The sequence below is a fragment of the Cydia amplana genome, chromosome 24, assembly GCF_948474715.1.
Source record: "Cydia amplana chromosome 24, ilCydAmpl1.1, whole genome shotgun sequence".
Taxonomy (NCBI): domain Eukaryota; kingdom Metazoa; phylum Arthropoda; class Insecta; order Lepidoptera; family Tortricidae; genus Cydia; species Cydia amplana.
The window spans coordinates 7,210,077-7,226,996 of NC_086092.1; the positions used below are offsets into that span (position 1 = coordinate 7,210,077).

Here is a 16,920-nt window from a genome sequence, read left to right on the forward strand (position 1 = left end):
GTAATGTATGCAACAGCTCATAATTGGTTCTTAAAATTCTCGGGTCTTTTTTTACAAAACTCGACTACGTCTCGTTTTGTAACTTCGACCCTTGAATTTTAAGAACCCTTATTATATCACTGTTGCATAAACTACTATTAAATTAAGGTGCCTCTAATTGGCCGCGATACAAAGTATGTGGAGCGCTCCTATTGGTGCTTAAGAAAAAGCTTCCGAATACTAGCCGAGCCCGACGGCCGCGTTTAGCTACTGCATTAGGAATGTATTAAGAGTTTCTACAAATAACAAGTTAGTTTAAGTTTAAATAAATAATTTGTGTGCTGTAAAAAAAAAAAAAAAAAAAAGGGTTGCGTTCGCAACAAACATCACCTGCAACTGTTTCAGTTCCTGCTCTGCCTGCCATTTCTTCAACTCCGCTACCCCTTGCCCGATGTTGCGTCTCTCCTTCTCCTTCTCTTTCTCTAGCTACAAAAAAGAAAGAGCTAATGAAAAAAAAAATGCTTTAAGTTGTTGTTAGTCACAGACAAGACATCCAGACTGAGCATACCGCCACCCCCTCTGCCACAAATATACGGTAGTTTTACTCCATTTTCGAGTCAAAGTGTCTTTGTGTGACGTCCGTGTCTGAACGGACCAATCACGGCACGGGACTCGCTCGCCTCGTCCCCCGCACCCCAGTATTGTTGGCAGCATCGGTTTCATGAAATAATTGCTCTAAACTCCGTCTAGAGGATTCCTAGTCTATGTTGTTAGTACGTTAGTGTGGGTCGAATCTTGGAAGCTAAATAAATCTAAAGAAACTTTTATATTTATTACATTTTTAGATTTCATTCACACATTTTTCACTCACATACAAGTCCACACTCCTTTCCTATGCTTATTTTTACTATAACCAGGCGTGTCTCACTCCGCGATTTCGTCGCTTTGCTACAGGTAGCTAAAAATACAACCGTTCGGCCCCAATTTTGGTGGCTAGCCATAAGCCGCGCGTGGCGCTGTCGCCACCTAGCGGCCATATCTGTGCTGATCGTAACAGACGCGTTTTGTTGGAGAGTGAGTCTTCTGTACTTAGTACTATTATTTATTCTGTGCTATACGAGGGGTGTTCAAAATATTCTCGGTATGAGAATGAAAACAAACAAGTACGAAAAGTTTGATATTTTTATTTTTCAATATACTCCCCCCCTATGTTCATACACTTAAAAGATCGATCAATTATTTTTTTTAATCCTGCATAAAAATATTTTTTATCTTTGGTGAAAAAATGCTCCTCCACTGCCGCCTTCAATGCTTCATCATCGGAAAATTTATTTCCACGCAGATCCTTTTTAAGATTGGGGAACAAAAAGAAGTCGCTGGGGGCTAAGTCCGGACTATACGGTGGGTGAGTAACAGTTTCAAACCCACATTCAACAATAGCTGCCTTGGCAATATGAGCAGTATGGACGGGGGCGTTGTCATGCAGAAGCATAACACCTTTGGTTAACTTTCCTCGCCTCTTTTCTTTGATTGCATCCTTTAATTGACGTAGAATGTTAGCGTAGTACTGTCCTGTGATATTTACACCTTTTTCTTTATAATCGATCAGTAATACTCCTTCACAATCCCAAAATATCGTGGCCATGACCTTGCCAGCTGAAGGGATGACCTTGAACTTCTTGGGATGAGCTGAACCCTTAATGTGCCACTGCATGGACTCTTGTTTACTCTCTGGGTCATAATGATGAACCCAGGTTTCATCTCCAGTAACTATTCTTTGCAGCACCTCATCAGGATTTTCACCGCACAGGTCAATAAAATCGGAACAACAAGCTACACGCATGTCTTTTTGAAGCCGAGTCAGCATTCGCGGAACCCATCTTGCACTTACTTTTGACATATTAAGATGGTCATGGATAATATCATGTACGGTACCAATAGAGAGATTGGTTACTTGTGCTATAGATTTTACCTTCACTCGACCATCTTCCAATATAAGTTTTTCCACTTTATCAATATTTTCTTGTGAAGTAGCTACTACAGGCCGGCCAGGTCTAGGGTCGTCTTCAACACTCTCCCTTCCACGTTTAAACTCGCTTGACCACTTTTGAATGGTCGATAAAGAAGGAGCAGACTCACGGTTTACACAATCCATTTCCTCTTTTATGGTTTTTTGATTTTTACCCTGTTTTGTCAAGAATTTTATCACGCATCGATGTTCTAATATCAAATATCAAATATCAACATTTATTCAGCAAATAGGCCACAAGGGCACTTTTACACGTCAATATGGAATTTACATACAGCAAAAAAAAAAAACACATCAATAATTATAAAATACAACTAAGCCGTAAATATCAAATCAAACTAACATAGAGATGTATAAAGCCTCTAAATGTCGAATTACAGAAAACGCAATAACAATAGTATTGAAAAAAAAAAAAACACAAAGATACAAAAACTATAATCTAAAATTATTTAGAGATGTAAATGTCTCTAAGTGTCATCATAACTAAAAGATTAAAATATATAGTAGTTAATCAAATTATCCTTAGAGATGTATAGGGTCTCCAAGAGTCAAAATCCTGTATACCTAATTAAAACATTCATTAAATTAAAGAAAATGATAGTAAAAATAAAATAGCATACGAGAACCGAATGAGGTGTGTCCATGTAATTATACTCAAAAATAAAGTTACTAAATATAATAGCTCGTGTTAGCTTAAATAGACCAGTCTCCACAAACAGCACCCGTTCACGAGTATGACGCGTATCTCAGCCATCGCCTCTCTCAACCTTCATTCGGGAAAGTGGCGACCCGATCAACAACGCCACCGTAAGCAAAGACTTTTAAGCGAGCATGACATATTCAAGCTGCCGGGCCATATTAATATTTAAATTGTAATAACGTATAGCTGTGAGACACAACATTTTGTTCTTGTATGTTACATGAAAAACGGTATATCTTCACATAATTACTAAGCAAAATGCCCTATATTGACTAAGAGATGTATAGGTCTCTCAAGTGTCAGAATCATTAAAAATATAAATATGTACAAACAAATTAAAAATAAAATTAAAACTTAGAGATGTATAAGGTCTCCAAGTGTCAAAAACTAAAATTAAATTAAGCAATATAAACAATATACCTAATTAATCGAGAACATGATGGTCTCATGTGTCAATTCTACTGGAGACTAGCATGATTAATTCACAATGAAAAGAAAAAAAAAGAAAAGAAAAACAATACATATTAACTCTTATTATACTATCGAAATCAAGCTGCCGGCTTAAAGGCATCTCTATCATCTATAAAATCATTTACAGTGTAGTACGCCTTACTCAACAAGGAGCGCTTAATGTGTGACTTAAATTTGTTAAGTGGTAAATTCGCTATATCAGTGGGAACTTTGTTATAAAAACGTGTACAGTTCCCGACGAAAGACGTACTAACCTTACGGAGGCGGTGGGCGGGCACAGAAAGTTTATGTTTGTTTCTAGTGTTATAGTTATGGATATCACTGTTAAGCTTAAATTCGTGGACGTTTTTCCGAACATACATAATATTCTCAAGTATGTATTGAGATGCAAGGGTAAGAATGTTCACTTCTTTGAATTTCTCTCTCAGGGATGCTCGAGCGCCCAGTCCATAGATAGAACGTACAGCTCGTTTTTGCAGCACAAATATTGTCTGAATGTCTGCCGCTTTTCCCCACAACAGGATTCCATACGACATAACACTGTGGAAGTAGCTAAAGTATACCAGCCTGGCCGTCTCTACGTTTGTCAGCTGTCTGATTCGCCTCACTGCATAGGCAGCAGAACTAAGTTTGCCGGCTAGAGTGGCTATATGTGCATGCCACTGCAGTTTTGCGTCTAAAGTGACTCCAAGGAAAACCGTTCGATCTTCGAATTCCAGCGTATTACCTTTTATTTTAATATTGCTGTTGTTTACCTGCTTGACGTTCGGCAGCGTAAATTTGATGCACTTGGTTTTCTTGGCATTCAAAAGTAAGTTATTTGCCGTAAACCAGTCTACTATGGTGGAAAGTGCATCGTTAATGTTATCGAAGCTGTTTTCCTTCCTGTCTACTTTAAATATAAGAGACGTGTCATCTGCAAATAACACTATATCATGTCTATCTTGCACTAGTTTTGGTAGATCATTAATGTATACCAAAAACAGAAAGGGACCAAGAATGGAACCTTGAGGCACTCCAAGAGCTACTGGAGACCCCGCCGATTGAGCTCCATTGATAACTACTCGCTGAGTTCTACCCGAAAGGTACGAAGAAACAAGATCAAGGGCAGTAGCTTTTATCCCATAGCGGCATAATTTTCTTCTTAAATTCTCGTGATCAACGCAATCAAATGCCTTTGATAGATCACAGAAAACTCCAACAGCATCTTGAGCTTTTTCCCAAGCGTCAAAGATGTGTTTTAGAAGTACCGCACCGGCGTCAGTAGTTGACCGACCTCGGGTAAAACCAAATTGATTATTGTCAAGCAATTTATTTCTGTTAAAATGAGACAAAAGTTGATTAAGAATAAGTTTCTCGAAAACTTTGCTTAACGCCGGTAGTATAGAAATTGGTCTAAAGTTGGTGGGGTCTGTTCTCGTTCCAGATTTAAACAGTGGGATAATTTTGCTGTGTTTCATAATATCTGGAAAAATTCCAGTATCAATGCATCTGTTGAAAATCCCGGCTAAATATGGTGCGATCGATTCTACAATAGAATGTAATACTTTTACTGATAATCCCCAGAGATCTTCCGTTTTCTTTAAGTTTAATGATCTGAAAGTTTTAAGAACTATATTCGGAGTGACATAAGAAAATGTGAACATTTCTGTACATTCCGCTACGGTTGTCTTCAGAATTTCTTCAGCGACCTCTGGCGATGAATTAAGTGACTTTGTTGTTTCTACCGGTATATTGACAGCGTAGAAGTTCATCACATAAGGCGACACTATTACATTTAGATTGCAGTGCCTTGAATACTGACTTGTGGCGTTTTAGTAAAAGTTTTGATCTCTTTATGAATCTACTTAGTTTTAAATAATTTTTAATTTTCTTGGATCCGTTCAGTGTAATTTTATTATAATCACTCCTGCCCTCTATCGGCACAGAACTTGTCGAACCTACAGTTCCTAACATTGATGTGCTGTCATTAACTAAATCTACTTCAAAACTATTAAGTTCAGCAAAAATACTTAAATTGTTGTCGGGAGGTCCGGACTGGCCTGCGCAATACTTGCATGTATTTTTTGCTTCCGACTCCTCCAGCTGCTGTTCCAGGTCCTGAATGCGTTGCAATGCCTGCTCGTGTATCTCCTGGCATTGCTGGAATCGGTCAACGGCAACCTGAAGTTCATCCCGCTGCCCTTGCATGTCTTCAAATTCGACATCCTGATTTGCAAGCTGAGTTTTGAGAGTAGTATTTGTTCGAACAACACTCTCAAATTGCTGTTCACTCTCTTCCTGTTCTTGAAGGAGTTTTTTATTCAACTCATTGGCTTCTTTGAGGTCTTTCTGTAGTTGTTGCACTTTGGCCACCAGGACATCTCTGCGTGTAGTCATTTTAGTAGTTTTTGCTGTAAACATATTCATAATGTAAGATATCTGAGCCAGAGAAATGAATGAATTGCAATGCTTTTAACAGAATATAGTGACTAGAATAATGTAAACATGAATCCACTGACGTGATTTTCTATGTAAGATTTCATACAATAAACTTTATTATTCACTGTCGTACAAGTTAACTGATCACCACAGGGTAAGATTTAATTGTTTTTAAGGTGACTTAATAAGGAATTATGATATTTTGATATGTTAAAATCCTGTCATATTACACACAAAGTGCTCCTCAAAACATGTAACAGGTAGCACAAAAGGAAGTATGGCAACTAGTAATTCTGGATAAATAAACTACAACTGGGCTTATAAATTATGAAAACAATACTCATCTGTAAATATCCTCGTAGAAATACAGGCAAATGCGGTGCAAGTTTAAATTTTAAACGTTACATTCGTTGACAGTTGCCTTGTTTTTTGTCGTCAATATTTTGCTTCTTATGTTACATGAAAACTTATAATAACACTTGTCCACTTTAATTACAATATGATGCTTCCATTTATCACAATATTTTCTTATTTTCTACATTATACTAATTTATTTTCCGTATTTAAATACGAAGAGCAAATTTGACGTTTAGTCCCAGCCAGTGTTGCCTACGAAGGAGCAGTTAACATTGTCAATTCCCACATAATGTTCATGTTTGTTCAGCAATTGCAGAAAAACAAAAGAACATCTCGGTTCGAATTATACTTTTTTTTAATGTCAATGAATAAACCTTAGCGGCCAGTAACGAAAGAAATTTTAGAAGAGGTTGTAAGATATCAATACCGAGAATATTTTGAACGCCCCTCGTAACTAACAGAATAATGTCCGCTACTTGACGCTAGATGTCGACTACGAAATAACTCGCGTTTTGGTAACAAAACTGGTGTATGGAGTCACTCTTTCTTTACTTATATTTCTCTATGATTCTAAGTGTTATCTGCTCATAGTAACTTTCCTCTACAAAGCGGGAAAACGCTGGGATCAGCTACGATAGTAGCACTACGAAAACGTTGGCAGTGAATGTGTAAAGGCTCAAACATAAAGATAAAGATAAGATAAGATAAAAGATAGTTTATTCAAGTAGGCATAATTACAATGCGCTTATGAACGTCAAATAAAGCTAACCGGCTCCAACCCTACACCTCTGCCCCGAGAAGATTTAAATCCCCCCTCAATTGGAGGAGGGTATCCCATTATGGGACCGGCAACAAACTCGGCGGGACACATCTTTTCAAAAATAATTACATCTTATAATTAACATGCATTACGAGAAAATAAGGAAAAAAAATACAATTTAAATTACTATAGAATTCATGCAATTATACACATAAGGTGTAATAGAAATTTGATTTAGAAAATATACATATGTACATTGTACATGGAATCATACAAATTCGTAGCTCTTTCAGAAAACATATCAAATTCTTACAAAAGGAAAAGAAAATAAAGTACACAAACATATCTTACCTCTCTCTCTTTCTCTGCTTTCTCTTTCCTCTTGGCCTCGATGAGAGCTTTAGCTCTTTCCATCTTCTCTTCTGCGCTCAGATTACTCTCCGTCGCTGCTAACTTCGCTTCTGGTTCCTGAAATAAAGAAGTAAACTTGAGAATTCGAACCCGGGATCCAATGCGTCGTAGGCCCTGCCTATAGTTTGTCGATTCGTAACAGACCCCGACGGCGAATCCTTTGTCTATTGTTAAGTAAAACCGCACGTGCTACTTACCTTGAAAGAAAAAGGGTCTTATTTATTCTAATTGGCACCTGAGCGCGGGCTAGTCCAACGCTCAAAAAACCAGTGTAGGTGCGCTCTCCGATAACGCGCCTTTGTTACGCATCTCGATGACACATTTTAGACTGGTTCTGTAGCGTTCGACTCGCAGTAACCGAAGTACTGAGTGCCGGCGAGTCAAATGGACCACACACAGCCTAGAAAAATATTTTTCCATTAGTTCATTTTGAACCTTATTGCAATCTCCATAGAGTGGTAATTCAATAACCAGTAAAAACGGCCCAACCATTTTAAGGCAGGTAGAAGCACGTGCGGTTTTACTTAACAATAGACAAAGTACCGTTCGGGCTCTGCTAGAAATCGACAAACTATACCTAATAAGGCCTGTCCAGACGAGGACAATTTTTCGCCAATCTTATGAAATTTTCCGATCAAATCAGGCCGTGCGGACGCAAACGCCAATTTCGCTCGGAAAACATATAAAAACTCGAAAATGCGCGTTTTCCCAGAGATAAGACCTAGCTAGATCGATTTTTCGCCCCCGAAAACCCCCGTATAGCAAATTTCATCGAAATCGTTAGAGCCGTTTCCGAGATCCCCGAAATATATATATAAATAAATAAATAAATAAACAAGAATTGCTCGTTTAAAGGTATTAGAATATTACCGATAAAATGGAGGTGCGGACGCAAGAATACCAATTTGTGACTACAGTAATCGCATTTGGAGGCACTTTTTTAATTGAGAACGCTCAAATATCATCATAAAACTAAAATTGGTGCGTAAATTGGAGATCGACGCCAATTTATTTTCTGATCAAATCGGTCGATTTGAGCTACCCGTCTGGACACCACTTTAAATAAATATGTATTATAGGATATTCTTACACAGATTGACAAAGTCCCACAGTAAGCTAAAGAAGGCTTGTGTTGTGGGTGCTCAGACAACGATATAAGTATGTAATATACAAATACATAGAAAACACCCAAGACTCAGGAACAAATATCTGTGTTTATCACACAAATAAATGCCCTTACCGGGATTTGAACCCAGGTCCATCGGCTTCACAAGATATTATTCCTATTAACCTAGAAGGCCTTAGGCCCATTTGCACCATTCCACTAACCCGGGGTTAACCGGTTAAACCAGGAGTTACCATGGTTACCAGTACAATCTGACACTGGGATAACGGTTTAACCGCTTAACCCTGGGTTAGTGGGATGGTAAAAGTGGGCCTTAGAGAAGAGGCGGAGGTTTAGTTTATGTTCGTACCGTTCGTATATTTTAAATTAAATATACCTACCTATAATATTATATAATGAATGAATAATAAATTGATGAATTATATATATTTAATGCTAATTTGTTAATGAATGATGAATTGAATAAATATTTTTAATGCTAATTTATTAATGATACTATGGGAGTGTATTTAAAAACAAAATTAATAAAAATAAATCAATGGTACCTATCAAAAATCATACCCAGATAAGTAACTAATGTAATAACATAAGTATAAAATAATAAATATTAGCTTTTAATCTTATGCCTTGAACATAAGTATCAAAATGCGTTTATTTTAAATTATGTACCTACACATGTGCCTGCACTGCACCTACTAGTTATAGTTTAGTTTTAAGAAACATTTGCTGTGCCCTAACAGGGTTCATGTGTGAACTTACCCTAATGTAATATCTGTATTGTACCACATGATTATTATGCAATAAATTATGAAATTGAAGCGCTGGTGGCCTAGCGGTAAGAGCGTGTGACTTGCAATCCGGAGGTCGCGGGTTCGAACCCCGGCTCGTACCAATGAGTTTTCCGGAGCTTATGTACGAAATATCATTTGATATTTACCAGTCGCTTTTCGGTGAAGGAAAACATCGTGAGGAAACCGGACTAATCCCAATACGGGCCTAGTTTACCCTCTGGGTTGGAAGGTCAGATGGCAGTCGCTTTCGTAAAATCTAGTGCCCACGCCAATTACTGGGATTAGTTGCCAAGCGGACCCCAGGCTCCCATGAGCCGTGGCAAAATGCCGGGACAACGCGAGGAAGATGATGAAATTATGAAATTACCTTTTGTGTAACAGTAGCGTCAGGGGTCTTGCTAGGTCCGGCACCGTCGGCGCGCGGGCGGCGGATGCAAACATCGTCTTTACACACCACTTCTTGCTCGTCCAGTTTGGCCACTTTCGCGGCCGGTCCTGATGGTTCTGCAATCAATCAATATCAATACATCGCTGGGTGACAATACGTTTGTGCCATACGCCACTTATACAGAGTGCTTCCTGTAACAGGAGCAATAAATTAAACAGTAGTCTGTACTCCTCAAACTGACCAACATTTGTTCAGCAACTTTTGAAAATAACTCATGTTTTGATTTTTATTACACTTTAAAGTTTATTCTAAGACGCAATGTATTGCAAATTTTGTTATGTTTAAAGCGTGACAAGCAACATCAAACACACTGATGTCAGCGTACATTGAAGGCAATATTTATTTTGTATGAAAAAGAGAAAGTCTAAAGGATTCATAATTTTTAAAAGTTGCTGAACAAATGTTGGTCAGTTTGAGGAGTACAGCCTTTAGTTTAATTTATTGCTCCTGTTACAGGAAGCACCCTGTATTGGTTTACAGGAGAGCGAAAAGAAGCAAACAAAAATATTTCTCGAAAAGTTTTACATTTAGGAAATATTGAACTTATTTATCATTTAGGCACATATGTTTACTATTTATAGTACTATACAAATATTGTGAATATAGTGGTAATCATGAAATAATAGTACATTATTGTCGAGGTTCGGAAGTAGCTACTTGCTGGCTGAGGATTCGTTTTAAACGGACGACCTTGGGAGTCCGTTTAATTGAATCCGAAGCCAGCAAGTAGCCTTCCAGCCGAGTCATATATAGTGCTTTTCTCAAAAATGGTGCAAGAAATAGAAATTATTTACCTGAGCAATGGTCTAATTATTACAGAAAAAAGTAAACCATTGAAAATATTTGCTTTGCCGCCTTTAAAAAAAAAAGAAGTGTATTTTTCTGCTGAAAATACGCCAACCTATACTTGGTCAACCAGATCTTGACAGTAGAAAAAGGCGGCAAATTTGAAAAATGTAGGCGCGAAGGGATATCGTCCCATAGAAAATTTGAATTTCGCGCCTTTTTTTTACTGACAAGATTTGGTTGACCAGCTATATTTGAGACACCTAAATAATCGCGGTACCAACATTATAATAATAAGTGCTGATCCTCTGTTTGGCTGTTTAATTGGACCTATGCCTTCATTTGATATGGCCAAATCAACTTTTAAAAAGTTTCGAACTCGTTAAATAATGGAATTTGTATGCAACATTGCAGTCCCGAAATCGAGACTGCAATGTTTTTAACTTTTTAATTTTTTGACTGACCATAAACTACGCACTTCGCGACCAAATTTTTAACCGGCAACGTCGACTTTGCCGTCCATTTTTGAGAAAAAGCACTTTTATTATTGCCATATCCATTTTGATGAGTAAATGTTAAACGTACAATGTATGATATGACCCAAAAGTTTTGGATATGTCACACTTTTGTGATAATTTTCTGTTAACAGAGTGTAATTATCCTATAGTAAAATGCGGATATGGCACAACACTTTTGAAAAATATGTTTTCCAAAAACCCATTAGTGTCAATTATAGCATATTTTTTGTTATTTTAGAAATCATTAAAAAACGATTTTGCTCAAAAATGGATATGGCACAAACGTATTCTCAGCCGGCGACATATTATAAAACAAAGTCCCCCGCCGCGTCTGTCTGTATGTTCGCGCTAAACTCAGAAACTACTGGACGGATTTTCATGCGGTTTTCACCTATCAATAGTGATTCTTGAAGGTTTAATTTGTAAAGGTTTTGTGTAAATTGGTTGAACTACCCGTGCGAAGCCGGGGCGGGTCGCTAGTAATAATAATAAAACTATATTACTGGCACAAAAACCAGAACTATTCCATTATCATCTTCCTCTCGATGTCCCGGCGTTTAGCCACGGCTCATAGGAGCCTGGGGTCCGCTTGGCAACTAATCCCAGTAATTGGCGTGGGTACTAGTTTTTACGAAAGCGACTGATGCCGTCTGACCTTACAACCCAGAGGGTAAACTAGGCCCGTATTAGGATTAGTCCGATTTCCTCACGATGTTTTCCTTCACCGAAAAGCGACTGGTAAATATCAAATGATATTTCGTAAATAAGTTCCGTGAAACTCATTGGTACGAGCCGGGGTTTGAACCCGCGACCTCCGGATTGAAAGTCGCACGCCCTTACAGCGCTTCAATTCCGAACGAGAACTGTTATCTATAGTATTCTTATACAACATAAGAATTTTATCTTATAATGGTTGATTGTTATCATGAAAAAACCGGCCAAGTGCGAGTCGGACTCGCGTTCCAAGGGCTCCGTACATTAAGTCAGACTCACGCTTGACTGCACATTTCTAATAGGTTTTCCTCTCATCTATAGGTAAATAACTATTGTGTATTTTTTTCAAAATTTTAGACCCCGTAGTTTCGGAGATAAAGGGGGGGGGGGGGGGAATGGTCGGACAGACAGACGCACGAGTGATAAATAAATAAATAAATAATAAATATTATAGGACATTTTTACACAAATTGACTAAGCCACAGTAAGCTCAAGAAGGCTTGTGTTGTGGGTACTCAGACAACGATAGATATAATATACAAATACTTAAATACATAGAAAACATCCAAGACTCAGGAACAAATCTCTGTGCTCATCACACAAATAAATGCCCTTACTGGGATTCGAACCCAGGACCGCGGCTTCACAGGCAGGGTCACTACCCACTAGGCCAGACCGGTCGTCATAACGGTCGTCGGTGATGTTATAAGGGTTCCGTTTTTTCCTTTTGAGGTACGGAACCCTAATAAAATACCTGTTTCTTTGACAGGCGCGGTGGCAGGCACTTTGCTCCCCCCCGGCGTGGGGGCGGGCGCAGGGGCGGGGGTGGTTTCGGATGCCAGCAAATTGGCCGTTTGCTCCTTAATGTTAGACGACGGCGTTGGTTTCTCTTTGTCTAAAAAAAAAATAGATAAAACATACTTGGTCAAGCAAATTATGTCAGTAGAAAAAGGCGTCAAATTTGAAAAATCGCGGGTTAGCAAACACTACGTTTGAATTGTTCGAAAATCGCGTGTCATTTATATCTTATCTGTGGAACTGTTTTGTTTACATTACATCGTTGTTCGATGTACATTGCTGCTGTTTGTTCGTTTCCATAGGGATACCATACTTTAGTTTGCGTTACATCGCTACTGACATATCTAGCTTGACAGACTATAAATAAAAATTCTTTATTTTTAGGCTAGTGTAACACATTCCCGCACCCAATAACTCGGGGTACGGTCATCACTGCCTAATTTTAAAATTCTCTGAAAATATGACACGCTCTTACTTGCAAAGTTAGCATAGCCTCCTAACTCCTAAGGCACAGTCATACAAACGAAACATCCAAAAATTGCCACTGAAATTAGAACCTAAATTGTAGGAAATAGAGCTGATTTTGCGTTGTTTGAAAATTCTGGTTTAAATTATATCGAACTGAATAGGTACTATAGGTATGTTGGGCCTTAGGAGGATGACGGACTCTAAATACTTACGATCACTGACAATCCAACCTCTAGACTGGGCTTAGGCCAATTCTTTCATGAAACCGATGCTGCCAAAAATACGGGGGTGCGGGGGCACGAGGTGAGCGAATCCCGTGCCGTGATTGGTCCGTTCAAAGACACGGACCAATCACGGCACGGGATTGACTCGAAGATGGAGTAACGCTACCGTATGTGTGGCCATAGAGAAAAAAATACATAGAGTGCTCACTCCATACATCAGTTCAGACTATTAATTTCAGTGTCTACATCTAGCATCGAGTAGCGAAACTATCAGTACTGCTACTTGACAATAGATGTAGCACCGACCAGAAAGTGTTATCTCAACAGCATAAGACTTTCCGGTCGATGCTACATCTATTGTCAAGTAGCAGTACTGATAGTTCCGCTACTCGATGCTAGATGCTAATAGTCTTTTTGGTACTAAAACTGATGTATGGAGTGAGCACTCTATGTATTTTTTTCTCTATGGTGTGGCAGAGGGGGTAGCGCGACTATGCTATGTCTAGAGGTTGGATTGTCTGTGCTTACGATGCTCCTCCAGGATCCTGTCGATCCTGGTGGCCAGGTTAGCTGGCTGCACTCCCGCGCAGACCACCTCCAACGGAGTACCGTTGCGCCCGATGAAGAATAGCGATGGCACTGGCACAAATTGGTCTGATTGCTGAGTTAAGGTTGCATTGCAGTACTTAGATATTATAGCTTTATAATGCGGCGGATGCGGCGAGAAAGTCTAGCAGGAGAGGGCCCGCCAAGCGGAATATCGTAGCGGGATGGAACAAGTACGTCGCAGGCGCGCATAGACTCGCGAGAGAAAAGTTTCTGGTCTGGGTGTCGGTGAATAAACTTAGGCGGGGCCCGGTATATGAGGATATGTGTGATTCTAGGAGAGTCTTCAAGTCAAAACTAAAATAGTGCCAAGATAGGCAGGAACAAATTAAAGCCGATATTCTTGCCACCAAACGGGCAGCAAATGACTTTAAGGCCTTCTGGAAAAGCACAAACAAACTTAATGTGAGACCTAGTGTCCCTGTGAGTGTGGGGGGAGTTAGCGACAAGAAGGACATCGCGAATAGTTTCAGACGTGTGTTTTCTGTAGACCCAATCCTGCATAAACCTACAAAAGAGGTGCGATGTGCTGAGGCCGTTATGGGTGAGAGTACCCTTAGTTTCACAGTGAAACAAGTTGACACTGTGATCAAAAACATGCAGAGGGGTAAATCACCGGGTCATGACGGGCTCAGCATAGAGCATCTCAAGTATGCGGGAGTACACTTGCCGCGGGTGCTGGCGATGTTTTACACGATGTGCTTAAGACACGCTTATCTCCCTAGGAAGCTCACTAGGACAGTGGTGGTGCCGCTGGTAAAGAACAGAACGGGGGATTTGTCGCATCTGGGAAACTACCGGCCCATCTCTTTAGCAACTGTTCTAGCTAAAGTGCTTGATGGCCTTCTTAATGAGCAACTTTGTAAGTACATTAGGCTGCACGATGCACAATTCGGTTTCAGGCCAGGATTGTCCACAGAGACTGCAATATTGTGCGTTAAGAGGGCTATCAGGTACTATAAAGACAGGAACACACCCATATATGCGTGTTTTCTGGACCTGTCGAAAGCATTTGACCTGGTTGTGTACGACGTACTGTGGGACAAGCTAGAGAAAACGGGTATACCAAGTGAGTGCGTCAATTTATTAAAGTACTGGTACAGCAGCCAGGTCAATTGCGTGAGATGGGCGGGTGAGGACTCGGACGAGTATAGTTTAAAATGTGGGGTACGTCAGGGTGGACTAACATCTCCCGTGCTGTTCAACCTCTATGTGAATGAGTTGATTGAGGGGCTCAGCAATACACATGTCGGATGTCATATAGATAAAACGTGTTTTAACAACATCAGTTATGCAGACGACATGGTATTGCTGGGTCCGTCGAGCGACTCGTTACGGCAACTCATTTCGATGTGTGAGGGGTACGCTGAGCAGCATGGTCTTAGATATAACACAAGCAAGAGCGAGTTTGTACTCTTCAAAGCCAGAAAATACAACCCTACAACAATACCTAGGATCATGCTGTGCGGCGTGCCCTTGAAGAGAGTTGAGAGGTTCAAATACCTGGGGCATATCCTTACAGAAGACCTAAAGGATGACCTGGATATAGAGAGGGAGAGAAGGGCGATGGCGGTGCGTGGTAATATGCTTGCCCGCAGATTTGCAAGGTGTAATGAACAAGTCAAATTAACGCTTTTCAAAGCCTACTGTCAGACGTTCTACACTTGCAGTCTGTGGGTAGGTTTTACACAGAGGGCATACAATGCACTAAGAGTCCAATATAACAATATTTTGAGGATGCTGTTGCGGCTGCCGAAGCACTGTAGTGCGTCCAACATATTTGCAGAAGTACGAACGGACGACTTTTACGCAATCAGACGCAAGCGTGTGGGATCACTACTCAGGCGAGTGCGTGGCAGCGGCAACGGCCTCCTCAAAGTATTGTCGGAGAGCCTTGACTGCCCTATAACTAAATACTGGGTCGAAGTGGCCATCGGCAGGGCCAAATAGGATAAGGCTAAGTTCTGTATATATTCTGTACCTACTAACTTAGTTATTAAGTCAAAATTGTTACTAACATTATATGGATCTTTGATCTGCAATAAATGATTTTTATTTTATTTATTTTTTATTTTTTATAATAAATTACCGTCTAATCTGAGAGGGGCAGGCTCATTCAATGAGTTTAAAGCTAAATTATAGCAGTACATTTTAAACCACTACCCACCTTAAAAAAAATAGTTGCGTGAGCGTGTACCTCTCGAGCGACTTTGTATGCTACCGTAGATATAATTACTTTTACTTTATAATTCTGTTCTCGTGTAAGTGACTTGTATGTCTTTTTTGAGAATAAATATCTTTAAACCTAACCTAGATATATACGCAACTAGGGAAAAAAATATTTAAGCGAAGCTGGTGCTGTCAAACCGGTTTAATTTGACAGACATCCACATACATCTTAGTAGTAATAACAGATGAATCTTCGTACACAAATAAATAAATAAAATTTACTGCTTTTTCTTAGCTTATCATGGTTTCGAATTTTTTTTTTTGCCAATAGTTTCATCTTTGGTAAGAGCTTTTACCGCTGACTGTACTTTTCTTTCCACAGGCAACTAATACACATTGAGACAATTCTAAAAACCCCAAACACAGTTAGGTTGTGTTGTTTTATCACGAGTTCCTAATAGCCACCTCCTGTCTCCATCATCAGACATCAATTTGATCTGATGATGGAGATTAGGAGATACCATAATATTGCATTGTCACCTGACTTACATAGGTATGTATGCAATTTTTTAGCTTCACTGGAAGTCGGAAAGTGGGTCAAAGGTCAAGATTTGAACTGTACAAACATACATAGTTACATACATCATCATCTTCCTCGCGTTGTCCCGGCATTTTGCCACGGCTCATGGGAGCCTGGGGTCCGCTTGGCAACTAATCCCAGTAATTGGCGTGGGCACTAGTTTTTACGAAAGCGACTGCCATCTGACCTTCCAACCCAGAGGTTAAACTAGGCCCGTATTGGGATTAGTCCGGTTTCCTCACGATGTTTTCCTTCACCGAAAAGCGACTGGTAAATATCAAATGATATTTCGTACATAAGTTCCGAAATACTCATTGGTACGAGCCGGGGTTCGAACCCGCGACCTCCGAATTGCAGGTCGCACGCTCTTACCGCTAGGCCACCAGCGCTTTTTCATACATAGTTACATACATTGAAATATATATACCGCAACTCTGACATAAGAACCAGAACAAAAGTAACAGACATCCTCACCCACATAGATATGCAAAAATGGGGATGGGCAGGCCACATTATAAGATGCAAGACAGAGAAGTGGAGCCAAAGAATTCTCATGTGGCGCCC

At 39.7% G+C, this 16,920-nt stretch overlaps 2 protein-coding genes across 2 annotated transcripts in view; both read right to left on the bottom strand.

The window, feature by feature from the left end:
• Positions 1-16,920, bottom strand: part of LOC134659241 (androgen-dependent TFPI-regulating protein-like) — a 516,400-nt gene that overhangs the window by 155,179 nt on the left and 344,301 nt on the right. The window lies entirely within an intron of this gene.
• LOC134659063 (UBX domain-containing protein 4) overlaps positions 1-16,920 on the bottom strand; it is a 30,014-nt gene that overhangs the window by 10,662 nt on the left and 2,432 nt on the right. The window contains exons 3-7 of the mRNA XM_063514669.1: positions 13,530-13,655; positions 12,266-12,406; positions 9,413-9,549; positions 7,069-7,185; positions 370-465 (exon numbers count right to left, since the gene is read on the bottom strand). Coding sequence (XP_063370739.1) covers positions 370-465; positions 7,069-7,185; positions 9,413-9,549; positions 12,266-12,406; positions 13,530-13,655 — 617 coding nt within the window. The remainder of the gene's footprint in view (positions 1-369; positions 466-7,068; positions 7,186-9,412; positions 9,550-12,265; positions 12,407-13,529; positions 13,656-16,920) is intronic.